This window comes from Anarhichas minor, unplaced genomic scaffold (assembly GCF_050575085.1).
Source record: "Anarhichas minor isolate MPS153535 unplaced genomic scaffold, ASM5057508v1 ptg000031l, whole genome shotgun sequence".
In the NCBI taxonomy this organism is placed as follows: domain Eukaryota; kingdom Metazoa; phylum Chordata; class Actinopteri; order Perciformes; family Anarhichadidae; genus Anarhichas; species Anarhichas minor.
Genome location: NW_027466477.1, coordinates 5,088,104 through 5,115,831, shown reverse-complemented (window position 1 = coordinate 5,115,831; position 27,728 = coordinate 5,088,104). Strand labels below are relative to the sequence as shown.

Sequence of the window (27,728 nt, the reverse complement as noted above, 5' to 3'; positions counted from 1 at the left end):
TAATCTATACTCTAAAATATATAATCTATGAGAAGGTGTCTGTAAATATACAAACACACGGTTTAAAGTGTGGTCAGAGGGAGAGCTCTGTGCACTCTAACCCATCTGTGCAGTGATGAGGAGGAGGAGGAAGAAGTTCACCTGACAGACAGAAGAGAAGCTGCTGCTGTCATCACCTCACTCTACAGGAGCAGCTGAACGCCTCTCTGTATCATTATTATTATTATTATATTTAATAAGCTTTCGTGGTCGCGGAGATGCCGGTGCAGATCCCGGACGACTCAGACTTCTCCTCGTTCAAAGACCAGTGTCTGAGCTGTGACGGATGGGTCAGCCGCTACAATAAAGGAGGAGTGACGGTGTGGTGTCGCGAGGAGGAGAGCCGGACCGTCCAGAAACTCAAGGTGAGCGCTCAGACCTGGACCTGGTCGCACCAGCTGCTCTCAGACCAGGTCTTATCATATTACTCTTGATGTCAAACTTTGAACTGAAGCTTTCAGGTGAACAAAGTCGAGCTGCAGGTCGATTAATTGATTAATAGACTGACAGAATATTTTAGTTGTATTCATTTTAAAGCACAGAAAAGCCCCAAATTCTCAGTTTTATAAGATAATGAGATAATAAAGTTAAAGCTCTGGAGTTTTAGATTGTTGGTCGAGTAAAACAAACATCTCCTCGGAATTTTATTTTACAATTTTTTTATGAAATATGATATGAATTGAGAAAATATTGACGAGATGAATCAATAATGACCATAATGACCAGATGAATCAATAATGACCATATTGATTAGATGCAGCCTGAACAAGAAGAAAATCTATATTGAAGGATTCAGCTTAAGATATTAATCATACTATCATAAATAAACTTCACATTAAAATAATAAAATAAATTATTATGAAAATATTATAGATTCAAATAATCCTTCATGCAGCAAAAACGGGTCAAACTAGTGATTTTAAATATAAACATTAATAAATATTAAAACATTAGCAATCAATGTGGTATTGATTAAAGATCAGAGAGTCAACTCTTCCTCATCCAGTCAGTATTTAGAGTCTCTGGAGGAACTCGTCTGATTGGTTCGACCACTTTAGATGTGATGATGTGAGTAAACAGCTGATCAACGAGGAGTCACCAATCAGATAATCAATAGAAACTCTTTTGATGATCTCGTGCTGATAATGGTCGGAGAGACATTTGAAGACATTTCTTATGTTTTATAAAAACCTGAGGCAGCGGCCAGTGGACCTACTGGATCGCTAGTTCAAGTCCCGATGTGGACAAAGTAGAGCGGACTGTTAGCTGGAGAGGTACCAGTTCCCTGTAGCCTTGTAGCCTGGTGGCCTGTAGTCTTGTAGCCTTGTAGCCTGATGGCCTGCAGTCTTGTAGCCCTGTAGCCTGGTGGCCTGTAGTCTTGTATCCTTGTAGCCTGGTGGCCTGGTGGCTTGTAGTCATGTAGCCTAGTGGCCTGTAGTCCTGTAGCGTAGTGGCCTGTAGTCTGGTAGCCTTGTAGTCCTGTAGTCCTGTAGTTCTGTATTCATGTATTCCTGTAGTCATGTAGTTCTGTAGTCATGTAGTTATGTAGTCATGTGGTCATGTAGTTCTTTAATTATGTAGTTCTGTAGTTCTGTAGTCTTGTAGCCATGTAGCCATGTAGCCATGTAGTCCTGTGGTTCTGTAGTCCTGTAGCCATGTAGTCCTGTAGTCCTGTAGTCATGGAGCCATGTAGTTCTTTAGTCATGTAGCATTGTTGTCATGTAGTCCTGTAGCCATGTAGTCATGTAGCCATGTAGTCCTGTAGTTATGTAGTCCTGTAGTCATGTGGCCATGTAGTCCTGTAGCCATGTAGACATATAGTTCTGTAGTTCTGTAGTCTTGTAGCCATGTACTTCTGTAGTCCTGTAGTCCTGTGACATTGTAGTAATGCAGTTCTGTAGTTCTGTAGTCATGTAGTCCTGCAGTTCTGTAGTTCTGTAGTCATAGCCATGTACTTCTGTAGTCATGTAGCCCTGTAGTCCTGTAGTACTGTAGTCATGTAGTCATGTAGCCATGTAGTCCTGTAGTTATGTAATCATGTATTTCTTTAGTACTGTAGTTATGTAGTACTGTAGTCCTGTAGTCATGTGGTCCTGTAGTTATGTAGTCCTGTAGCCATGTAGCCATGTAGTCATGTAGCCATGTAGTCCTGCAGCATTGTAGTCATGTAGCCATGTAGTCTTGTAGTCTTGTAGTCCTGTAGCATTGTAGTCATGTAGTCATGTAGTTCTGTAGTCATGTAGTCATGTAGCCATGTGGTCCTGTAGCATTGTAGTCATGTAGTTCTGTAGTTGTGTAGTCGTAGCCATGTAGCCATGTACTTCTGTAGTCCTGTAGTCGTGTAGCTATGTAATCATGTATTTCTTTAGTACTGTAGTCCTGTAATCCTGTAGTTCTGTAGTCATGTAGCCATGTAGTCCTGTAGTTATGTAGTCCTGTAGTCATGTAGTCCTGTAGTTATGTAGTACTGTGGTCCTGTAGCATTGTAGTCATGTAGCATTGTAGTCATGTAGCATTGTAGTCATGTAGCATTGTAGTCATGTAGCATTGTAGTCATGTAGCCATGTGGTCCTGTAGTTCTGTAGTCATGTAGCCATGTGGTCCTGTAGTTCTGTAGTCCTGTAGCCATGTAGCCATGTAATCATGTAGTCCTGTAGTCCTGTAGTCCTGCAGCATTGTAGTCATGTAGTCCTGTAGTCATGTAGTCATGTAGCCATGTGGTCCTGTAGTTATGTAGTCCTGTAGCCATGTAGCCATGTAATCATGTAGTCCTGTAGCATTGTAGTCATGTAGTCCTGTAGTTCTGTAGTCATGTAGTCCTGTAGTCCTGTAGTCATGGAGACATGTGGCCCTGTAGTTCTGTAGTCATGTAGTCATGTAGTCCTGTAATCATGTAGTCCTGTAGCATTGTAGTCATGTAGTCATGTAGTTCTGTAGTCATGTGGTCCAGTAGTTATGTAGTCCTGTAGTTATGTAGTCATGTGACATTGTAGTAATGCAGTTCTGTAGTTCTGTAGTCATGTGGTCCTACAGTTCTGTAGTTCTGTAGTTGTGTTGTCATGTAGTTCTGTAGTTATGCAGTCGTAGCCATGTAGCCATGTAGCCATGTACTTCTGTAGTCCTGTAGTCATGTAGCCATGTAGTCCTGTAGTCCTGTAGCCATGTAGTCCTGTAGTCCTGTAGCTATGTAATCATGTATTTCTTTAGTACTGTAGTCAAGTAATCCTGTAGTTCTGTAGTCATGTAGCCATGTAGTCATGTAGCCATGTAGTCCGGTAGTCCTGTAGTTATGTAGTACTGTAGTCCTGTAGTCCTGTAGTTATGTAGTACTATAGTCATGTGGTCCTGTAGTTATGTAGTTCTGTAGTCATGTAGCCATGTAGTCCTGTAGTCCTGTAGTTATGTAGTAATGTAGTCATGTAGTCATGTAGCCATGTAGCCATGTAGTTCTGTAGTCATGTAGTCATGTAGTTATGTAGTTCTGTAGTCCTGTAGTCATGTATTCATGTGGTCCTGTAGTTATGTGGTCATGTAGTCATGTAGTTCTGTAGTCATATAGTCATGTAGTTCTGTAGTCATGTAGTCATGTAGTCCTGTAGTCATGTAGTCATGTAGTTCTGTAGTCATGTAGTCATGTAGCCATGCAGTTCTGTAGTCATGTAGTCATGTAGTCATGTAGTTATGTAGTCATGTAGTCATGTGGTCATGTAGTTATGTAGTCATGTAGTCATGTAGCCATGTAGTCATGTAGTCATGTAGTCATGTAGTCATGTAGTCATGTAGCCATGTAGTTCTGTAGTCATGTAGTTATGTAGTCCTGTAGTCATGTGGCCATGTAGTCCTGTAGCCATGTAGACATATAGTTCTGTAGTTATGTAGTCTTGTAGCCATGTACTTCTGTAGTCCTGTAGTCCTGTGACATTGTAGTAATGCAGTTCTGTAGTTCTGTAGTCATGTAGTCCTGCAGTTCTGTAGTTCTGTAGTCGTAGCCATGTACTTCTGTAGTCATGTAGCCCTGTAGTCCTGTAGTACTGTAGTCATGTAGTCATGTATTTCTTTAGTACTGTAGTTATGTAGTACTGTAGTCCTGTAGTCATGTGGTCCTGTAGTTATGTAGTGCTGTAGCCATGTAGCCATGTAGTCATGTAGCCATGTAGTCCTGCAGCATTGTAGTCATGTAGCCATGTAGTCTTGTAGTCTTGTAGTCCTGTAGCATTGTAGTCATGTAGTCATGTAGTTCTGTAGTCATGTAGTCATGTAGCCATGTGGTCCTGTAGCATTGTAGTCATGTAGTTCTGTAGTTGTGTAGTCGTAGCCATGTAGCCATGTACTTCTGTAGTCCTGTAGTCGTGTAGCTATGTAATCATGTATTTCTTCAGTACTGTAGTCCTGTAATCCTGTAGTTCTGTAGTCATGTAGCCATGTAGTCCTGTAGTTATGTAGTCCTGTAGTCATGTAGTCCTGTAGTTATGTAGTACTGTGGTCCTGTAGCATTGTAGTCATGTAGCATTGTAGTCATGTAGCATTGTAGTCATGTAGCCATGTGGTCCTGTAGTTCTGTAGTCATGTAGTCATGTAGCCATGTAGTCATGTAGTCCTGTAGTCCTGTAGTCATGTAGTCATGTAGCCATGTGGTCCTGTAGTTCTGTAGTACTGTAGCCATGTAGCCATGTAATCATGTAGTCCTGTAGTCCTGTAGTCCTGCAGCATTGTAGTCATGTAGTCCTGTAGTCATGTAGTCATGTAGCCATGTGGTCCTGTAGTTATGTAGTCCTCTAGCCATGTAGCCATGTAATCATGTAGTCCTGTAGCATTGTAGTCATGTAGTCCTGTAGTTCTGTAGTCATGTAGTCCTGTAGTCCTGTAGTCATGGAGACATGTGGCCCTGTAGTTCTGTAGTCATGTAGTCATGTAGTCCTGTAATCATGTAGTCCTGTAGCATTGTAGTCATGTAGTCATGTAGTTCTGTAGTCATGTGGTCCAGTAGTTATGTAGTCCTGTAGTTATGTAGTCATGTGACATTGTAGTAATGCAGTTCTGTAGTTCTGTAGTCATGTGGTCCTACGGTTCTGTAGTTGTGTTGTCATGTAGTTCTGTAGTTATGCAGTCGTAGCCATGTAGCCATGTAGCCATGTACTTCTGTAGTCCTGTAGTCATGTAGCCATGTAGTCCTGTAGTCCTGTAGTCCTGTAGCCATGTAGTCCTGTAGTCCTGTAGCTATGTAATCATGTATTTCTTTAGTACTGTAGTCAAGTAATCCTGTAGTTCTGTAGTCATGTAGCCATGTAGTCATGTAGCCATGTAGTCCTGTAGTCCTGTAGTTATGTAGTACTGTAGTCTTGTAGTCCTGTAGTTATGTAGTACTATAGTCATGTGGTCCTGTAGTTATGTAGTTCTGTAGTCATGTAGTCCTGTAGTCCTGTAGTTATGTAGTAATGTAGTCATGTAGTCATGTAGCCATGTAGCCATGTAGTTCTGTAGTCATGTAGTCATGTAGTTATGTAGTTCTGTAGTCCTGTAGTCATGTATTCATGTGGTCCTGTAGTTATGTAGTCATGTAGTCATGTAGTTCTGTAGTCATATAGTCATGTAGTTATGTAGTTCTGTAGTCATGTAGACATGTAGTCCTGTAGTCATGTAGTCATGTAGACATGTAGTTCTGTAGTCATGTAGTCATGTAGCCATGCAGTTCTGTAGTCATGTAGTCATGTAGTCATGTAGTTATGTAGTCATGTAGTCATGTGGTCATGTAGTTATGTAGTCATGTAGTCATGTAGCCATGTAGTCATGTAGTCATGTAGTCATGTAGTCATGTAGTTCTGTAGTCATGTAGTCATGTAGCCATGTAGTTATGTAGTCATGCAGTTCTGTAGTCCTGCAGTTCTGTAGTTATGTAGTTATGTAGTCATGCAGCCATGTGGTTCTGTAGTCTTGCAGTTATGTAGTCATGTAGTCATGTAGTTATGTAGTTCTGTAGTTCTGTGGTCATGTAGTTATGTAGTCATGTAGTCATGTGGTCATGTGGTCATGTAGTTCTGTAGTCATGTAGTCATGTGGCCATGTAGTCATGTAGTTCTGTAGTCATGTAGTCATGTAGTCATGTAGCCATGTAGTTCTGTAGTCATGTAGTCATGTAGTCATGTAGCCATGTAGTTCTGTAGTCATGTAGTCATGTAGCCATGTAGTTATGTAGTCATGCAGTTATGTAGTCCTGCAGTTCTGTAGTTCTGTAGTTATGTAGTCATGTAGTCATGCAGCCATGTGGTTCTGTAGTCCTGCAGTTATGTAGTTCTGTAGTCATGTAGTTATATAGTCCTGTAGTTCTGTAGTTATATAGTCCTGTAGTCCTGTAGTTATGTAGTCATGTAGTTATATAGTTGTGTAGTTATGTAGTCATGTAGTCATGTAGTCCTGTAGTTCTGTAGTCATGTAGCCATGTAGTCCTGTAGTCCTGTAGTCCTGTAGCCATGTAGTCATGTAGCCATGTCGTCATGTAGCCATGTAGTCCTGTAGTCCTGTAATCATGTACTTCTTTAGTACTGTAGTCCTGTAATCATGTAGTTCTGTAGTCATGTAGCCATGTAGTCCTGTAGTCCTGTAGTTATGTAGTACTGTAGTCATGTGGTCCAGTAGTTATGTAGTCCTGTAGTTATGTAGTCATGTGACATTGTAGTAATGCAGTTCTGTAGTTCTGTAGTCATGTGGTCCTACGGTTCTGTAGTTCTGTAGTTGTGTTGTCATGTAGTTCTGTAGTTATGCAGTCGTAGCCATGTAGCCATGTAGCCATGTACTTCTGTAGTCCTGTAGTCATGTAGCCCTGTAGTCCTGTAGTCCTGTAGTCCTGTAGTTCTGTAGTCATGTAGCCATGTAGTCCTGTAGTCCTGTAGTCCTGTAGCCATGTAGTCCTGTAGTCCTGTAGCTATGTAATCATGTATTTCTTTAGTACTGTAGTCAAGTAATCCTGTAGTTCTGTAGTCATGTAGCCATGTAGTCATGTAGCCATGTAGTCCTGTAGTCCTGTAGTTATGTAGTAATGTAGTCATGTGGTCCTGTAGTTATGTAGTTCTGTAGTCATGTAGTCCTGTAGTTATGTAGTAATGTAGTCATGTAGTCATGTAGCCATGTAGCCATGTAGTTCTGTAGTCATGTAGTCATGTAGTTATGTAGTTCTGTAGTCCTGTAGTCATGTATTCATGTGGTCCTGTAGTTATGTGGTCATGTAGTCATGTAGTTCTGTAGTCATGTAGTCATGTAGTTATGTAGTTCTGTAGTCATGTAGTCATGTAGTCCTGTAGTCATGTAGTCATGTAGCCATGTAGTTCTGTAGTCATGTAGTCATGTAGCCATGCAGGTCTGTAGTCATGTAGTCATGTAGTCATGTAGTTATGTAGTCATGTAGTCCTGTAGTCATGTAGTCATGTAGCCATGTAGTTCTGTAGTCATGTAGTCATGTAGCCATGCAGTTCTGTAGTCATGTAGTCATGTAGTCATGTAGTTATGTAGTCAAGTAGTCATGTGGTCATGTAGTTATGTCGTTCTGTAGTTCTGTGGTCATGTAGTTATGTAGTCATGTAGTCATGTGGTCATGTGGTCATGTAGTTCTGTAGTCATGTAGTCATGTGGCCATGTAGTCATGTAGTTCTGTAGTCATGTAGTCATGTAGTCATGTAGCCATGTAGTTCTGTAGTCATGTAGTCATGTAGTCATGTAGCCATGTAGTTCTGTAGTCATGTAGTCATGTAGCCATGTAGTTATGTAGTCATGCAGTTATGTAGTCCTGCAGTTCTGTAGTTCTGTAGTTATGTAGTCATGTAGTCATGCAGCCATGTGGTTCTGTAGTCCTGCAGTTATGTAGTTCTGTAGTCATGTAGTTATATAGTCCTGTAGTTCTGTAGTTATATAGTCCTGTAGTCCTGTAGTTATGTAGTCATGTAGTTATATAGTTGTGTAGTTATGTAGTATGTAGTCATGTAGTCCTGTAGTTCTGTAGTCATGTAGCCATGTAGTCCTGTAGTCCTGTGGTCCTGTAGCCATGTAGTCATGTAGCCATGTCGTCATGTAGCCATGTAGTCCTGTAGTCCTGTAATCATGTACTTCTTTAGTACTGTAGTCCTGTAATCATGTAGTTCTGTAGTCATGTAGCCATTTAGTCCTGTAGTCCTGTAGTTATGTAGTACTGTAGTCATGTGGTCCAGTAGTTATGTAGTCCTGTAGTTATGTAGTCATGTGACATTGTAGTAATGCAGTTCTGTAGTTCTGTAGTCATGTGGTCCTACGGTTCTGTAGTTCTGTAGTTGTGTTGTCATGTAGTTCTGTAGTTATGCAGTCGTAGCCATGTAGCCATGTAGCCATGTACTTCTGTAGTCCTGTAGTCATGTAGCCCTGTAGTCCTGTAGTCCTGTAGTCCTGTAGTTCTGTAGTCATGTAGCCATGTAGTCCTGTAGTCCTGTAGTCCTGTAGCCATGTAGTCCTGTAGTCCTGTAGCTATGTAATCATGTATTTCTTTAGTACTGTAGTCAAGTAATCCTGTAGTTCTGTAGTCATGTAGCCATGTAGTCATGTAGCCATGTAGTCCTGTAGTCCTGTAGTTATGTAGTAATGTAGTCATGTGGTCCTGTAGTTATGTAGTTCTGTAGTCATGTAGTCCTGTAGTCCTGTAGTTATGTAGTAATGTAGTCATGTAGTCATGTAGCCATGTAGCCATGTAGTTCTGTAGTCATGTAGTCATGTAGTTATGTAGTTCTGTAGTCCTGTAGTCATGTATTCATGTGGTCCTGTAGTTATGTGGTCATGTAGTCATGTAGTTCTGTAGTCATGTAGTCATGTAGTTATGTAGTTCTGTAGTCATGTAGTCATGTAGTCCTGTAGTCATGTAGTCATGTAGCCATGTAGTTCTGTAGTCATGTAGTCATGTAGCCATGCAGGTCTGTAGTCATGTAGTCATGTAGTCATGTAGTTATGTAGTCATGTAGTCCTGTAGTCATGTAGTCATGTAGCCATGTAGTTCTGTAGTCATGTAGTCATGTAGCCATGCAGTTCTGTAGTCATGTAGTCATGTAGTCATGTAGTTATGTAGTCAAGTAGTCATGTGGTCATGTAGTTATGTAGTCAAGTAGTCATGTGGTCATGTAGTCATGTAGTTCTGTAGTCATGTAGTCATGTAGCCATGTAGTTATGTAGTCATGCAGTTCTGTAGTCCTGCAGTTCTGTAGTTATGTAGTTATGTAGTCATGCAGCCATGTGGTTCTGTAGTCTTGCAGTTATGTAGTCATGTAGTCATGTAGTTATGTAGTTCTGTAGTTCTGTGGTCATGTAGTTATGTAGTCATGTAGTCATGTGGTCATGTGGTCATGTAGTTCTGTAGTCATGTAGTCATGTGGCCATGTAGTCATGTAGTTCTGTAGTCATGTAGTCATGTAGTCATGTAGCCATGTAGTTCTGTAGTCATGTAGTCATGTAGTCATGTAGCCATGTAGTTCTGTAGTCATGTAGTCATGTAGCCATGTAGTTATGTAGTCATGCAGTTATGTAGTCCTGCAGTTCTGTAGTTCTGTAGTTATGTAGTCATGTAGTCATGCAGCCATGTGGTTCTGTAGTCCTGCAGTTATGTAGTTCTGTAGTCATGTAGTTATATAGTCCTGTAGTTCTGTAGTTATATAGTCCTGTAGTTCTGTAGTCATGTAGCCATGTAGTCCTGTAGTCCTGTAGTTATGTAGTACTGTAGTCATGTAACCATGTAGTCCTGTAGTCCTGTAGTTATGTAGTACTGTAGTCCTGTAGTCCTGTAGTTATGTAGTACTGTAGTCCTGTGGTCCTGTAGTTACGTAGTTCTGTAGTCATGTAGCCATGTAGTCCTGTAGTCCTGTAGTTATGTAGTACTGTAGTCCTGTAGTCCTGTAGTTATGTAGTACTGTAGTCCTGTGGTCCAGTAGTTATGTAGTCCTGTAGTTATGTAGTCATGTGACATTGTAGTAATGCAGTTCTGTAGTTCTGTAGTCATGTGGTCCTACGGTTCTGTAGTTCTGTAGTTGTGTTGTCATGTAGTTCTGTAGTTATGCAGTCGTAGCCATGTAGCCATGTAGCCATGTACTTCTGTAGTCCTGTAGTCATGTAGCCCTGTAGTCCTGTAGTCCTGTAGTCCTGTAGTTCTGTAGTCATGTAGCCATGTAGTCCTGTAGTCCTGTAGTCCTGTAGCCATGTAGTCCTGTAGTCCTGTAGCTATGTAATCATGTATTTCTTTAGTACTGTAGTCAAGTAATCCTGTAGTTCTGTAGTCATGTAGCCATGTAGTCATGTAGCCATGTAGTCCTGTAGTCCTGTAGTTATGTAGTAATGTAGTCATGTAGTCATGTAGCCATGTAGCCATGTAGTCATGTAGTCATGTAGTTATGTAGTTCTGTAGTCCTGTAGTCATGTATTCATGTGGTCCTGTAGTTATGTGGTCATGTAGCCATGTAGTTCTGTAGTCATGTAGTCATGTAGCCATGCAGTTATGTAGTCATGTAGTCATGTGGTCATGTAGTTATGTAGTCATGTAGTCATGTAGCCATGTAGTCATGTAGTCATGTAGTCATGTAGTCATGTAGTCATGTAGCCATGTAGTTATGTAGTCATGCAGTTCTGTAGTCCTGCAGTTATGTAGTTATGTAGTCATGCAGCCATGTGGTTCTGTAGTCTTGCAGTTATGTAGTCATGTAGTCATGTAGTTATGTAGTTCTGTAGTTCTGTGGTCATGTAGTTATGTAGTCATGTAGTCATGTGGTCATGTGGTCATGTAGTTCTGTAGTCATGTAGTCATGTGGCCATATAGTCATGTAGTTCTGTAGTCATGTAGTCATGTAGTCATGTAGCCATGTAGTTCTGTAGTCATGTAGTCATGTAGTCATGTAGCCATGTAGTTCTGTAGTCATGTAGTCATGTAGCCATGTAGTTATGTAGTCATGCAGTTATGTAGTCCTGCAGTTCTGTAGTTCTGTGGTTATGTAGTCATGTAGTCATGCAGCCATGTGGTTCTGTAGTCCTGCAGTTATGTAGTTATGTAGTCATGTAGTTATATAGTCATGTAGTTCTGTAGTTATATAGTCCTGTAGTCCTGTAGTTCTGTAGTCATGTAGTTATATAGTTGTGTAGTTATGTAGTCATGTAGTCATGTAGTCCTGTAGTTCTGTAGTCATGTAGCCATGTAGTCCTGTAGTCCTGTAGTCCTGTAGCCATGTAGTCATGTAGCCATGTCGTCATGTAGCCATGTAGTCCTGTAGTCCTGTAATCATGTACTTCTTTAGTACTGTAGTCCTGTAATCCTGTAGTTCTGTAGTCATGTAGCCATGTAGTCCTGTAGTCCTGTAGTTATGTAGTACTGTAGTCCTGTAGTTATGTAGTACTGTAGTCATGTAGCCATGTAGTCCTGTAGTCCTGTAGTTATGTAGTACTGTAGTCCTGTAGTCCTGTAGTTATGTAGTACTGTAGTCCTGTGGTCCTGTAGTTATGTAGTTCTGTAGTCATGTAGCCATGTAGTCCTGTAGTCCTGTAGTTATGTAGTACTGTAGTCCTGTAGTCATGTAGCCATGTAGCCATGTGGTCCTGTAGTCATGTAGTCCTGTGGCATTGTAGTCATGTAGTCATGTAGTCCTGTAGTCATGTAGCCATGTGGTCCTGTAGTCCTGCAGTTCTGTAGTTATATAGTCATGTAGTTCTGTAGTTATATAGTCATGTAGTCCTGTAGTTCTGTATTTATGTAGTCATGTAGTTCTGTAGTCGTGAAGTTATGTAGTCATGTAGTCCTGTAGTTATGTAATCATGCAGTTCTGTAGTCCTGTAGTTATGCAGTCCTGTAGTTCTGTAGTCCTGTAGTCCTGTAGTCATGTAGCCATGTAGCCATGCAGTTATATAGTTCTGTAGTTCTGCAGTTATGTCGTTTTGTAGTCCTGCAGTTCTGTAGTCCTGTAGTCCTCTAGCCCTTTCGTCCTGTAACCTCCTGCAGGGAAAATCAAACCACCGCTCAACGTCATCGTGCTGAAAAATTCAGAGCGGAAAGGAAAACGTTTGACTAGAAACTTGAGGACTGAGACAGGAACAGAAATCAGTTCACTTTACAGGTTCAGTTACTTTACTGGACTATTTCCAGTTTGGATCCACACTTCTCCTCCATATACATATATTTAATAATATGACAGCTGAGTTACTGTGCTCAGGTTCCTCATGAGGGGTCATGTTGCTGCTAGATGTGGAACCACGTCATCAGATAAAAAACCATGTGTTCATGAACCTTTTCCTCAGGTCACATCTTCAAAATCAAGGAAGAAGTTAGTTGTAAAGAGAAGATCAGTCAAAGCTTGACCACAACACCACCTAGTGGTCATTAGAGGAACTGCAGCTGCAGACACTCCTGGTTATTTAGCATCAGTTTGCAACTGAAACAGTTCAGTCGTGTCACGACGCTCTGTGACGTCACAAAATACATATGAACATATATTTTTGTGTTTCATGGACTCTCACAATAATATAAGACATAATAATAATACAATAATACAGAGATTAAGTTTGGCTTCAGACCAGCAGGTCCTTTATGAATCCAAAACTCTAAACAGTCTCTAGATTCTCTTTTTATAAACAGTATACATAAGTTATACATATAAATATGTATAAAGGTTTAATTAGTGATTTTATAGTTGATAACCACAGGAAGTCACTGTGGACACAACACACACACACTGATACAGAAGCACAGCTGATGACGACGACGATGAGGAGGATGATGATGATGATGATGTTAATAATTCACTGAGCCTTTTGGGAGCAGCGAGGCGCTTCTTCTCACACATGAATAATTAAAGTCTGGAGCTGAGGACTCCAACAGGCTCACCTGTAGACATTCTGTAGACAGGCTCACCTGTAGACATCCTGTAGACAGGCTCACCTGTAGACATGCTCACCTGTAGACAGGCTCACCTGTAGACATCCTCTAGACAGGCTCACCTGTAGACAGGCTCACCTGTAGACATGCTCACCTGTAGACAGGCTCACCTGTAGACATCCTGTAGACAGGCTCACCTGTAGACAGCACCTGTAGCCCTGTAGCTACAGGTGCTGATGAAAGACACTGACATCATCACATATTAAACTGGACATCTGGAAAATATGAAACATTATTCCATATAATATAATAATGTCAGAATTACATCTCTGCTCTTTGCAGATGATGTGATTGTGTTTGTTTCATCAGACCTTCAGCTCTCACTGTACAGGTTTATATTGTTTCATATTGTTTCATATTGTTTCATGTTGATTTATATTATTTCATATTGTTTCATATTGTTTCATATTGTTTCATCCATCCATCCATCCATTTTCCTCCGCTTATCCGGGGTCGGGTCGCGGTGGCAACAGGCCAAGCAGGCTGACCCAGACTTCCCTCTCACCGGCAACATGTTCCAGCTCATTCTGGGGGATCCCGAGGCGTTCCCAGGCCAGCTGGGAGATGTAATCCCTCCAGCGTGTTCTGGGTCTTCCCCGGGGTCTCTTCCCAGTTGGACGTGCCTGGAAAACCTCCAGTGGGAGGCGTCCAGGAGGCATCCTAATTAGATGCCCGAACCACCTCAGCTGACTCCTTTCGACGCGAAGGAGTAGCGGCTCGACTCCAAGCTCCCTCCTGATGACCGAGCTCCTTACCCTATCTCTAAGGCTGAGCCCGGCCACCCTACGGAGGAAGCTCATTTCGGCCGCTTGTAGCCGCGACCTTGTCCTTTCGGTCACGACCTAGAGTTCGTGACCATAGGTGAGGGTAGGAACGTAGACCGAGTGGTAAATTGAGAGCTTTGCCTTCCGGCTCAGCTCCCTCTTCACCAAGACGGTCCGGTGCAGCGCCTGCTTTACTGCTGCAGCCGCACCGATCCGTCTGTCGATCTCCCGCTCCATCTTACCCTCACTCGTGAACAAGACCCCGAGATACTTGAACTCCTTCACTTGAGGTAGGCACTCCGTCCCCACCTGGAGGGAGCAATCCACCGGTTTCCGGCAGAGCACCATGGCCTCAGATTTGGAGGTGCTAACTCTCATCCCCGCCGCTTCACACTCGGCTGCAAACCGCCCCAGTGAATGCTGGAGGTCACGATCCGAGGAGGCTAACAGGACCACATCATCTGCAAACAGCAGAGAGGCGATCCCGAGACCCCCGAACCTGACGTTCTCCACCCCCCGGCTGCGCCTATATATCCTGTCCATGAAAGTCACGAACAGGACCGGAGACAAAGGGCAGCCCTGGCGGAGGCCAACACCCACCGGGAACGTGTCTGACTTATTGCCGAGAATGCGGACACAGCTCCTACTGCAGTCGTACAGAGACCGGATCGCCCGTTGTAATGGGTCCGGCACCCCATACTCCCGCAGCACCCCCCACAAGAACCCCCGAGGGACCCGGTCGAAAGCCTTCTCCAAGTCCACAAAGCACATGTAGACTGGTTGGGCAAACTCCCAGAACCCCTCCAGTAGTCTTGCGAGGGTAAAGAGCTGGTCCACTGTTCCAAGGCCGGGACGGAATCCGCATTGCTCCTCTTGAATCTGAGGTTCGACAAACGGTCGGAGCCTCCTTTCCAGCACCCTGGCATAAGCCTTCCCCGGGAGGCTGAGTAGTGTGATACCCCGGTAATTCGAGCACACTCTCCGGTCCCCCTTTTTGAAAATGGGAACCACCACCCGGGTCTGCCAGTCCATGGGCACTGATCCCGACCCCCATGTGACATTGAAGAGGCGTGTCAGCCAGGACAGCCCAACCATGTCCAGCGCTTTCAGCATCTCAGGGCGGATCTCATCCACCCCTGGCGCCTTGCCACCGAGGAGCTTTTTGACTACCTCAGCGGCCTCTGCCAGGGATATGGGTGAGCCTCCCCCTAGATCTTCAGGCGCTGCCTCCTCTGCAGAGGACATGTTGGTCGGGTTTAGGAGTTCCTCAAAGTGCTCTTTCCACCGCCCGACGATGTCCCCTGTCCGGGTCAGCAGTTCCCCCCCCTGCTGAGAACAGCCTGGGGTAAGCCCTGCTTTCCCTTCCTGAGCCGTCGGATGGTTTGCCAGAACCTCCTTGAGGCCAACCGAAAGTCCTTCTCCATGGCCTCCCCGAACTCCTCCCATGCCCGAGTTTTAGCATTCGTGACCACCGCAGCTGCAGCCCTTCTGGCCTGTCGGTACCTGTCAGCTGCTTCGGGAGACCCCTGGGCCAACCAGGCCTTGAAGGTCTCCTTCTTCAGCTTGACGGCTTCCCTCACCTCCGGTGTCCACCACCGGGTTCTCGGGTTGCCGCCACGACAGGCACCGATGACCTTCCGGCCACAGCTCCTAGCGGCCGCGTCCACAATAGAGGCTTTGAACATGGTCCATTCGGATTCCATGTCCTCAACCTCCCTCGGGGCGACTGTGGCTAAGTGGATAGCAGGGCCGTCTTTCAATCAGAGGGTCGGTGGTTCAATCCCCGGCTCCGGCTCTGCTAGTCGCATGTCGATGTGTCCTTGAGCAAGACACTTAACCCCGTAGTTGTGCCTACGGTGTAGAAATGTGATAGACTCTGAATTGTAAGTCGCTTTGGATAAAAGCGTCTGCTAAATGACTGTAATGTAATGTGTGAGAAGTTCTTCCGGAGGTGGGAGTTAAAGACCTCCCGGACAGGGTCTTCCGCCAGACGTTCCCAGTTCATCCTCACTACACGTTTGGGCTTGCCGGGTCTTTCCAACCGGTTCCCCTGCCATCTGATCCAACTCACCACCAGGTGGTGATCAGTTGACAGGTCTGCTCCTCTCTTCACCCGATTGTCCGCTGCAAATCAAATGATACGATTACAAAGTCGATCATTGATCTCCGGCCTAAGGTGTTCTGGTACCAGGTACACTTATGAGCCACCTTATGTTCGAACATGGTGTTCGTTATGGCCAAACCATGACACGCACAGAAGTCCAATAACAAAACACCATTCGGGTTCAGATCGGGCAAGCCGTTCCTCCCAATCACCCCGGGCAAGCCGTTCCTCCCAATCACCCCCCGCCAGGTTTCTCCATCATTGCCCACATGAGCGTTGAAGTCCCCCAGGAGAACTATGGAGTCGGTAGGCGGCGCCCTTTCCAGGACCCCTCCCACCGACTCCAAGAAGGCCGGATACTCTGAACTGCTGTTTGGTGCATAAGCACAAACCACAGTCAGAGCCTTGCTCCCCGCAACCCTTAGGCGCATGGAGGCGACCCTCTCGTTCTCCGGGGAGAACTCCAACACAGCGGCGCTCAGCCGGGGGCTCGTGAGTATCCCCACTCCCGCCCGGCGCCTCTCACCCTGGGCAACTCCGGAAAAGGACAAAGTCCAACCCCTCTCCAGGAGCTTGGTTCCAGAGCCAGCGCTGTGTGTGGAGGTGAGTCCAACTATATCTAGCTGGTACCTTTCCACCTCCTGCACCAGCTCTGGCTCTTTCCCCGCTAGCGAGGTGACATTCCACGTCCCTAGAGCTAGTCTATGCTGCCGGCGATCGGCTCGCCCAGGCCTCCCGCCTGACTCGCCGCCCGGTCTGCATTGCACCCGACCCCGATGCTTATCCCTGCGGGTGGTGGGTCCACAGGGGTCCATATTGTTTCATGTTGATTTATATTGTTTCATATTGTTTCATGTTGATTTATATTGTTTCATATTGTTTCATATTGTTTCATGTTGATTTATATTGTTTCATATTATTTCATATTGTTTCATGTTGATTTATATTGTTTCATATTGTTTCATATTGTTTCATATTGTTTCATGTTGATTTATATTGTTTCATATTGTTTCATATTGATTTATATTGTTTCATATTACTTCATATTGTTTCATGTTGATTTATATTGTTTCATATTGTTTCATGTTGATTTATAATGTTTCATATTATTTCATATTGTTTCATGTTGATTTATATTGTTTCATATTATTTCATATTGTTTCATATTGTTTCATATTGTTTCATGTTGTTTCATGTTGATTTACATTGTTTCATATTATTTCATATTGTTTCATATTGTTTCATGTTGATTTATATTGTTTCATGTTGTTTCATATTGTTTCATATTGTTTCATGTTGATTTATATTGTTTCATATTATTTAATATTGTTTTATATTGTTTCATATTATTTCATATTGTTTCATGTTGAGATAGAGAGACAGGAGATGGTGCGTGTTTAGCATCAGTTAGCATTGGAGCTATCTGTTGTCATCTTTAAAGTCCTGACTACAGGATGAACTGAGTTTATTACAAAACAACATACTTCATGTAAATCATAAAGATGAGTCGAGGTGTTGCAAGATAGATTCTTTATCTTTTAAAGAAGCTAGGCTAGCAGTTTCCCCCTGCTTCCAGTATTTGTGCTAAGCTAGGCTAGAAGTGTCCCTTTGAGCTTCTCATCTGACCGAAGATGGAAAACAAGATGTTCTAGTTTTATATCATCAGCGTCATATTCTTTATTGTTTTCATCAAATACTAAATGAAGTGTCATAAAGGCGTGACTTCTTGACCTCAGAGATAACTGAAGTCTGAGGGAGGATGATGTGAAGTCTGAGTGACACACAAAGACTTCATGAAAGATTCACTCTGCAGCTGATTGAGTTACACGGAGAGCGTCATGATATCTGATGACTGAAGGCTCAGTGGAGCGACGCTGCTGTGAGATTACAGCAGCGGAAAAGACTGACGTCTGTCTGTCTGTCTGTCTGTCTGTCTGTTTGTCTGCCTGCCTGTCTGTCTGTCTGCCTGCCTGCCTGCCTGTCTGTCTGTCTGTCTGTCTGTCTGCCTGTCTGCCTGCCTGTCTGCCTGCCTGCCTGTCTGTCTGTCTGTCTGTCTGTCTGTCTGTCTGTCTGCCTCTCTGTCTGTGTCTGCCTGCCTGCCTGTCTGTCTGTCTGTCTGCCTGTCTGTCTGTCTGCCTGCCTGTCTGTCTGCCTGTCTGTCTGCCTATCTGTCTGCCTGCCTGTCTGTCTGTCTGTCTGTCTGCCTGTCTGTCTGTCTGTCTGTCTGTCTGCCTGTCTGCCTGTCTGTCTGTCTGTTTTCGTAGCGAGACCTCTAAAACAAAAACATCTGGTGGACAAGTCTCAGACTGATAAGATCTGAGCAGGAAAGTGAAGCTTTGCTGATAAGGTTCCTCTGAGCAAGGCATCGTTTGATCAATGTCTCTTCTACCAAACCCTAACAGGGAGACAACCAACCCCTGCACGTCATTAATATTTACCAAATAGTTCATCAAGTCAAACATGAACCAGAAGTGAATTCCTGACGTCGTCTCCGTCCGTTCAGCTTCAAACAAATCAGTTTCTGCTGAAAACAACGACTGAGAGACAAAAGCTGTGAAAAGCTGCAGACTGGATGAGCAGCAGGTGTGTAGGGAGACCGGGTCAGGTGACCTCTGGTGGACAGGTGAGGAATGTCAGTGTCAGCAGGCTCTTTTGTTGGAAACGGTTATTGTACTTTACCTATTATTGGGTTTTTAGCATGTATTTAGTGTGTATTTGTGGATATTGTGTATCTCTTAAAGATTGACTAAACATTGAAGGCCGATGGAGTCAAAACTGCTTCTAGCAAAACAAACTAAACTCAAACAAACAGTTGTTTTTCCAGAGTAACGAGAACAAAACATGAAATAATAACTAAGCCTTTATCACTATTATTATCATCAATATTAATATTACTATTATCTAGTAATTAAAGTGACAGATCCATGAAGCAGAAGGTTTGTCTTCATGTCTCAGACTGAAGGATCCTGAGCTTCACATTCCAAACATTCAAAGGTCCCACACAGACAGAGCTCTGAATGATGTCTGTGTGTCTCTGAGCAGAAATCTGAGAAACAAACTGCAGAGAAAAGCTTCCAGCTGATTTAAGGCTCAATAAAAACCAACAGCTCAGACATTCAATCCTCTCAAGGACACAGTCCTTATCTCCCATGGTGACGAGCTGTGAACATTATGAAACCTAGCAGAAATATATATATATATATATATATACTGTATATATCATAGTCATGTATGAAATCAGATGTTCTCCTGCTCAAAGATCTAGCTTGGTGCAGTAACTAATCTCACTAATTAACATTATGTATAATTATGAATGATTAATACGAATAAGAGTTTTCTTTCATTTAAAAGCTGTCCATTCTATAAAACACGTTAGGATTCAGTCAGTGAAACGTGACAGAACATGTTGATGGTTCTTTACATGATGATGTTCTGCATGTGGTCATTGTTAGCAGTAGAACAGCAAGAAGTCCTGTTATAATCTTCACCTTTTGATCCACATAACGTCTGGTTCAGACTTCACAACACCAGCTTGAGAGGACTGATGGAAGCGTTTTTAGTAGTGCTGGGCAAGTTAACACGTTATTATCGCGTTAACGCATTAATTAATTAACGCCGACAATTATTTTATAGCGCTTTAACGCATTTTTTTATTTTTTTTATTTTGAAAGTCCGTTGCTCACTGGCAGCGGTGGAGGAAGTCTTCAGACTATGTTGATACAGCGTGTGGGAGAAGTAGAGATAAACTAAAGCAAGACAAGCTAACATATGCTACAGTTAGTGTTGGTCTGAGGAACGTTCTTAGGATCGCAACGAATGACGTATGAGCAACGCTACGTATGAGCCTCAAGAATGAGCTAAGAAGGTTAGCGGAAAGATTAACGTGAGACAACATCCGTTTTCTTCAGATGAACATCCGGTTTTCAGAATAAGATGCCAACAAAGTATGAATTATATTCACATTAAGTATAAAACATGCTGCATCTCGTGAGTTAAAGGGAAAATACACCTAAATTGTGGGTAAAGTGTGTTTATTCTTTGATCGCTGGGTAACCATCATCACCTCGGAGTTACAGCATTATAGTGATGAAGAGTAGGGCTGCATTCACATGCTCTGACTGTCATGAAGACACACATTTTTGCTGAAACGTGCTGAAACATTTTATTCCTGTTGCACAGCAGTGGAACGTCACACACTGAGCACAGATAGTGAAGAGATAGAACTGCTGCTGTGTAAAGAGAATACTGCTGTTTTAAAATAAAAGTGCACAATACACTACTTTTAAATTCATTATTGAACTTTGCCATAACAATGTGATTAATCGCGATTTTTAGCTATACCTATTTAAAAAATGTGCCATAATTCATATAGTTATTTTGTATGTCCACCCTATATATGTCCTCCACCCTGAATACCAGCTTCTTCCCTCAGGCAGACGCTTCAGAGTCCCCCAGTGCAGGCTCAACCGATTTAAGAACTCCTTTGTCCCCTTGTCCATCAAAGCCCTAAATGGCAAGCTAGCCAGAGCTTAACCCCTGTAACACCGATTTTTATTTATTTTTAATATCTTAACTATACACTACTGGTGCGTTATACAATGGGCAGTGTGAAATGTGTTTGTTGGCTGGTGGCAGTCTTTTGCAAGTACTGTAGGTACTGTGTGTGCGGGTATGTGGACTGGCGACAGTCTGTGTATGTAATGTATGTATGCAATATGTTATTTGTATTGTTTTTTAACAGCAGACACTGTACACTGTATGTATGTTTCCAAAACAAATTTCCTTTGGGACAATAAAGTCTATCTTATCTTATCTTATGTAATCATGAACCAGGAACCTAACTAAGTAGTTTTATTGTCTAAACCTAACTAAGTAGTTTTATTGTCTAAACCTAACGAAGTAGTTTTGTTGTCTAAATCTAACTAAGTAGTTTAGTTGTCTAAACCTAACTAAGTAGTTTTGTTGTCTAAACCTAACTAAGTAGTGTTGTTGTTTCAACCTAACTAAGTAGTTTAGTTGTCTAAACCTAACTAAGTAGTGTTGTTGTCTCAACCTAACTAAATAGTTTAGTTGTCTAAACCTAACTAAGTAGTTTAGTTGTCTCAACCTAACTAAGTAGTTTAGTTGTCTAAACCTAACTAAGTAGTGTTGTTGTCTAAATCTAACTAAGTAGTTTAGTTGTCTAAACCTAACTAAGTAGTTTTGTTGTCTAAACCTAACTAAGTAGTGTTGTTGTTTCAACCTAACTAAGTAGTTTAGTTGTCTAAACCTAACTAAGTAGTGTTGTTGTCTCAACCTAACTAAATAGTTTAGTTGTCTAAACCTAACTAAGTAGTTTAGTTGTCTCAACCTAACTAAGTAGTTTAGTTGTCTAAACCTAACTAAGTAGTGTTGTTGTCTCAACCTAACTAAGTAGTTTAGTTGTCTCAACCTAACTAAATAGTTTTGTTGTCTAAACCTAACTAAATAGTTTAGGTGTCTAAAACTAACTAAGTAGTTGTGTTGTTTCCTAAAGGAAACTATGATGCTTGCTTGTCTGATCCAATAAGCAGCCTCAGACCTGCAGTGTGTCTCCCTGCAGTTCCTCTGACATCCACCAGATGCTGCTGTGATCAAAGAAACATTATGATGATGATGATCTGCTTGTATCATGTGATTCGTGAGATCAACCTGCTGGCTGGAGCTTTAAACCATCATCTACATTTTATCTGATGAGGATGAGGCAGGTGACAGACCTGGAACTAGTGAGAGGACATTGTAGTGAAGTGTCTCTGTCTCTGTGTCTCAGATGAGGATAGTGTGTAAAGACGTGACGGCAGAGACGCTGTACGACGTCCTCCACGATACCAGCTACCGCAAGAAGTGGGACACCAACATGATCGACACGTACGACATCGGGAGGCTGACGGCCAACGCAGACGTGGGATATTACTCCTGTCAGTTCTCTATGACTGTTGGCTTCATAGTTTCTAGATGTTTCTTCTGTCTTTTAATGTGCGTGTGTTGTTTGAAGGGAAATGTCCGAGTCCTCTCAAGAACAGAGACTTTGTGACCATGAGATCTTGGCTTCCTCTCGGCAACGACTACCTGATCATCAACTACTCCGTCAAACATCCGGTGAGCTTTTACATCGTCTCCTTCTCAGAGATTACATTTTTTTTTTAAATCAATATTATTGAACAGAACTTTTCCTTTAAAGTCTCTTCTGTTTGTCTGCTGGACAGTAAAGTTTCTGCTGCTTCTGGTTTCTAAAATAAAGTCTTCCTCTTCCAGCTCTGTGCTCCATATGTGGAGGTCTGAGCAGAAAACTTAGACGGTTGCATGAAAGACTGTTGAGTCTGGAGATCACTGGACAGAGTACTGGTCCAGGTTCCACTTTATAAATGTTCAGACCTGAAACTTGGTCCAAAGACAAGAACCGGGTTGTAATTGTCAGATGTGTGTCCGTCTGCAGCATGAAGTTCATGTTCAGCAGATGTTTCCTGATGTTTGAAGATCCTGCAAATTAGAAGTCTCTGAATGAACCAGTGAGCTGGTCCTTTAAAGTTCTCCTCCTGGTGTCTCCTCAGCAACATCCTCCCAAGAAGGACTACGTCCGAGCAGTGTCCCTGTTGACCGGATACCTGATCCAGTCCAACGGAGCCAGCTGCTCTACCCTCTACTACCTGACCCAGATGGACCCGCGAGGTGAGACAACAGACTCATAAAGTCCTCTCACTGTGTGTGAAGGGAGAGCTCAGCCAGTCAATAAATACCCAGTAAAACCAGGGATGTCTGTCTGTGTGTGAGTGTTATATTCAAAGTAAACCTCTCTGCTTATTAGCATGTCTTTTAAAATGTTGTGATGGCATCAACGTAACTCTTTACAGAAAATCTGGTCCCTCAAACTGTCCTAGTCCTAAATCCTAACTCTCCAAAAATGTCTTAACTCTCTAAAAATGTCTCCCGCCTTCTAAAAATGTCTCCCGCCTTCTAAAAATGTCTTCACTCTAAAAAATAAATGTCTTCACTTTTGTCATCACCTTGATGATGTTAGATTGATGTGATGTTTTTTGTCGATAGGACATATCGGTCCTAACAGAGACAGAAGACTCCAGAGAGTCTCTAACACCCCCGTTGTCACGTCTGTCTGCAGGTTCGTTACCAAAGTGGGTGGTCAACAGAGTGTCTCAGTTTGTGGCTCCAAAGGTATAAAAGTCTTCCTTTATATAAATATAAATATAAACCTGCTCCGTCTCATCCTCACGCGTGTCCTCGCTGCGTCTCTGTCTTCTCAGGTGATGAGGAAGATCTACAAGGCGTCTCTAAAGTATCCGGACTGGAAGAGGAAGCACAACCCGAGCCTGAAGCCATGGATGTTCCCGGAGCAGAACGCGCTGCCGTGCATCAGCGTGTCGGAGCTGAACGTCCAGAGAGCCGACTCTCTGGAGAACATCGACGAGAGCGGCCTGAGCGAGGACAAGATGCACCACAGCGAGGACGAGGAGACTTAAGAGGACTCACGGTCTCACTTCCTGTTTGTTGGTCTCTCTGATGAGAGCCCACAGACCGCTTCTTCTTCTGTTGTTTTACACCAACATGCTCAGTGTTACTCCCATTACTCCAGATCAATAAAGATACCTGGTCAGGTGAGACAGAGATGATGTCATCATTCAAGGTGTCCTGCTCAGGTTAAAGGCTGGAGACGTGTCACCAAAACAGCCAAAATGTGTTTATGTTTATTATCGATCGGTCTACATTCATTGATTATGAAATGTGAGAAAGATTAAAGTGAAGGAAAAAGTCTGGTAGCCACGATGCAAAAGATAGTTTATGATTTACCAACGTTTCAGAGACAGGTGTGTTCAATCATGAGGGGGCGTGTCCACAATCCAAATCTACACAATGTGGGAGGAGCTTATACCCTCTTCAGGTAATAAAAAATCACATTTAAAGGAACGGTTTGATCAAGAAAAAAATAAAGGTTGTAAATGTCAAAAACAGACGATATCATGAATATATTATTATTATATATTAAATACCTCAGGTTCCATCAAACAATGTTTTTTTCTAATGCATTTCTCATATTCTTATTGTGTGTATCATAAATCTAAACTAACTAACTAAACGTGCAGATGAAGAGGTGTTCAGGAACACTGAGGTCTAACTAAACATGAGCAGATGAAGAGGTGTTCAGGTACACTGAGGTCTAACTAAACATGAGGAGATGAAGAGGTGTTCAGGTACACTGAGGTCTAACTAAACATGCAGATGAAGAGGTGTTCAGGAACACTGAGCTCTAACTAAACATGAGGAGATGAAGAGGTGTTCAGGTACACTGAGGTCTAACTAAACATGCAGATGAAGAGGTGTTCAGGTACACTGAGGTCTAACTAAACATGAGCAGATGAAGAGGTGTTCAGGAACACTGAGCTCTAACTAAACATGAGGCGATGAAGAGGTTCAGGGACACAGAGGTCTAACTAAACAAGAGCAGATGAAGAGGAGTTCAGGTACACTGAGGTCTAACTAAACATGAGTAGATGAAGAGGTGTTCAGGTACACTGAGGTCTAACTAAACGTGCAGATGAAGAGGTGTTCAGGAACACAGAGGTCTAACTAAACGTGCAGATGAAGAGGTGTTCAGATACACTGAGGTCTAACTAAACATGAGGCGATGAAGAGGTGTTCAGGTACACTGAGGTCTAACTAAACATGAGGCGATGAAGAGGTGTTCAGGTACACAGAGGTCTAACTAAACATGAGGAGATGAAGAGGTGTTCAGGTACACTGAGGTCTAACTAAACATGAGCAGATGAAGAGGTGTTCAGGTACACTGAGGTCTAACTAAACATGAGGAGATGAAGAGGTGTTCAGGTACACTGAGGTCTAACTGAACGTGCAGATGAAGAGGTGTTCAGGTACAGAGAGGTCTAACTAAATGTGCAGATGAAGAGGTGTTCAGGTACACTGAGGTCTAACTAAACATGAGGAGATGAAGAGGTGTTCAGGTACACTGAGGTCTAACTAAATGTGCAGATGAAGAGGTGTTCAGGTACACTGAGGTCTAACTAAATGTGCAGATGAAGAGGTGTTCAGGTACACTGAGGTCTAACTAAACATGATGAGATGAAGAGGTGTTCAGGTACACTGAGGTCTAACTAAACATGAGGAGACGAAGAGGTGTTCAGGTACACTGAGGTCTAACTGAACGTGCAGATGAAGAGGTGTTCAGGTACAGAGAGGTCTAACTAAATGTGCAGATGAAGAGGTGTTCAGGTACACTGAGGTCTAACTAAACATGATGAGATGAAGAGGTGTTCAGGAACATTGAGGTCTAACTAAATGTGCATATGAAGAGGTGTTCAGGTACACTGATGTCTAACTAAACATGATGAGATGAAGAGGTGTTCAGGTACACTGAGGTCTAACTAAACGTGCAGATGAAGAGGTGTTCAGGAACATAGAGGTCTAACTAAACATGATCAGATGAAGAGGTGTTCAGGTACACAGAGGTCTAACTAAACGTGCAGATAAAGAGGTGTTCAGGTACACAGAGGTCTAACTAAACACGAGGAGATGAAGAGGTGTTCAGGTACACTGAGGTCTAACTAAACATGAGCAGATGAAGAGGTGTTGAGGAACACTGAGGTCTAACTAAACATGTGCAGATGAAGAGGTGTTCAGGAACACTGAGGTCTAACTAAACATGAGGAGATGAAAAGGTGTTCAGGTACACTGAGGTCTAACTAAACGTGCAGATGAAGAGGTGTTCAGGAACACAGAGGTCTAACTAAACGTGCAGATGAAGAGGTGTTCAGATACACTCAGGTCTAACTAAACATGAGGAGATGAAGAGGTGTTCGGGTATACTGAGGTCTAACTAAACATGAGGAGATGAAGAGATGTTCAGGTACACAGAGGTCTAACTAAACGTGCAGATAAAGAGGTGTTCAGGTACACAGAGGTCTAACTAAACACGAGGAGATGAAGAGGTGTTCAGGAACACTGAGTTCTAACTAAACATGAGGAGATGAAGAGGTGTTCAGGTACACTGAGGTCTAACTAAACATGAGCAGATGAAGAGGTGTTCAGGTACACTGAGGTCGAACTAAATGTGCAGATGAAGAGGTGTTCAGGAACACAGAGGTCTAACTAAACGTGCAGATGAAGAGGTGTTCAGATACACTGAGGTCTAACTAAACATGAGGAGATGAAGAGGTGTTCAAGTACACTGAGGTCTAACTAAACATGCAGATGAAGAGGTGTTCGGGTACACTGAGGTCTAACTAAACATGAGGAGATGAAGAGGTGTTCAGGAACACTGAGGTCTAACTAAACGTGCAGATGAAGAGGTGTTCAGGTACACTGAGGTCTAACTAAACATGAGGAGATGAAGAGGTGTTCAGGTACACTGAGGTCTAACGAAACGTGCAGATGAAGAGGTGTTCAGGAAGACAGAGGTCTAACTAAACGTGCAGATGAAGAGGTGTTCAGATACACTGAGGTCTAACTAAACATGAGGAGATGAAGAGGTGTTCGGGTACACTGAGGTCTAACTAAACATGAGGAGATGAAGAGGTGTTCAGGTACACTGAGGTCTAACTAAACGTGCAGATGAAGAGGTGTTCAGGTACACTGAGGTCTAACTAAACATGAGCAGATGAAGAGGTGTTCAGGAACACTGAGGTCTAACTAAACATGAGCAGATGAAGAGGTGTTCAGGAACACTGAGGTCTAACTAAACATGAGGAGATGAAGAGGTGTTCATGTACACTGAGGTCTAACTAAACATGCAGATGAAGAGGTGTTCAGGTACACTGAGGTCTAACTAAACACGAGGAGATGAAGAGGTGTTCAGGAACACTGAGTTCTAACTAAACATGAGGAGATGAAGAGGTGTTCAGGTACACTGAGGTCTAACTAAACATGAGCAGATGAAGAGGTGTTCAGGTACACTGAGGTCGAACTAAATGTGCAGATGAAGAGGTGTTCAGGAACACAGAGGTCTAACTAAACGTGCAGATGAAGAGGTGTTCAGATACACTGAGGTCTAACTAAACATGAGGAGATGAAGAGGTGTTCAAGTACACTGAGGTCTAACTAAACATGCAGATGAAGAGGTGTTCGGGTACACTGAGGTCTAACTAAACATGAGGAGATGAAGAGGTGTTCAGGAACACTGAGGTCTAACTAAACGTGCAGATGAAGAGGTGTTCAGGTACACTGAGGTCTAACTAAACATGAGGAGATGAAGAGGTGTTCAGGTACACTGAGGTCTAACGAAACGTGCAGATGAAGAGGTGTTCAGGAAGACAGAGGTCTAACTAAACGTGCAGATGAAGAGGTGTTCAGATACACTGAGGTCTAACTAAACATGAGGAGATGAAGAGGTGTTCGGGTACACTGAGGTCTAACTAAACATGAGGAGATGAAGAGGTGTTCAGGTACACTGAGGTCTAACTAAACGTGCAGATGAAGAGGTGTTCAGGTACACTGAGGTCTAACTAAACATGAGCAGATGAAGAGGTGTTCAGGAACACTGAGGTCTAACTAAACATGAGCAGATGAAGAGGTGTTCAGGAACACTGAGGTCTAACTAAACATGAGGAGATGAAGAGGTGTTCATGTACACTGAGGTCTAACTAAACATGCAGATGAAGAGGTGTTCAGGTACACTGAGGTCTAACTAAACATGAGCAGATGAAGAGGTGTTCAGGTACACTGAGGTCTAACTAAATGTGCAGATGAAGAGGTGTTCAGGTACACTGAGGTCTAACTAAACATGCAGATGAAGAGGTGTTCAGGTACACTGAGGTCTAACTAAACATGAGCAGATGAAGAGGTGTTCAGGTACACTGAGGTCTAACTAAATGTGCAGATGAAGAGGTGTTCGGGTACACTGAGGTCTAACTAAACACGAGGAGAT

At 42.9% G+C, this 27,728-nt stretch overlaps 1 protein-coding gene across 1 annotated transcript; it reads left to right on the top strand.

Moving 5' to 3' along the window:
• Positions 1–254: 254 nt before the first annotated feature.
• Positions 255–23,313, top strand: stard15 (StAR-related lipid transfer (START) domain containing 15). Its single transcript, XM_076105255.1, has 6 exons — positions 255–404; positions 21,609–21,756; positions 21,834–21,937; positions 22,390–22,507; positions 22,956–23,008; positions 23,098–23,313. Exons 1-6 carry the CDS (start codon positions 258–260, stop codon positions 23,311–23,313), a joined length of 786 nt encoding a protein of 261 aa, XP_075961370.1. The 5' UTR covers positions 255–257.
• Positions 23,314–27,728: the final 4,415 nt, after the last annotated feature.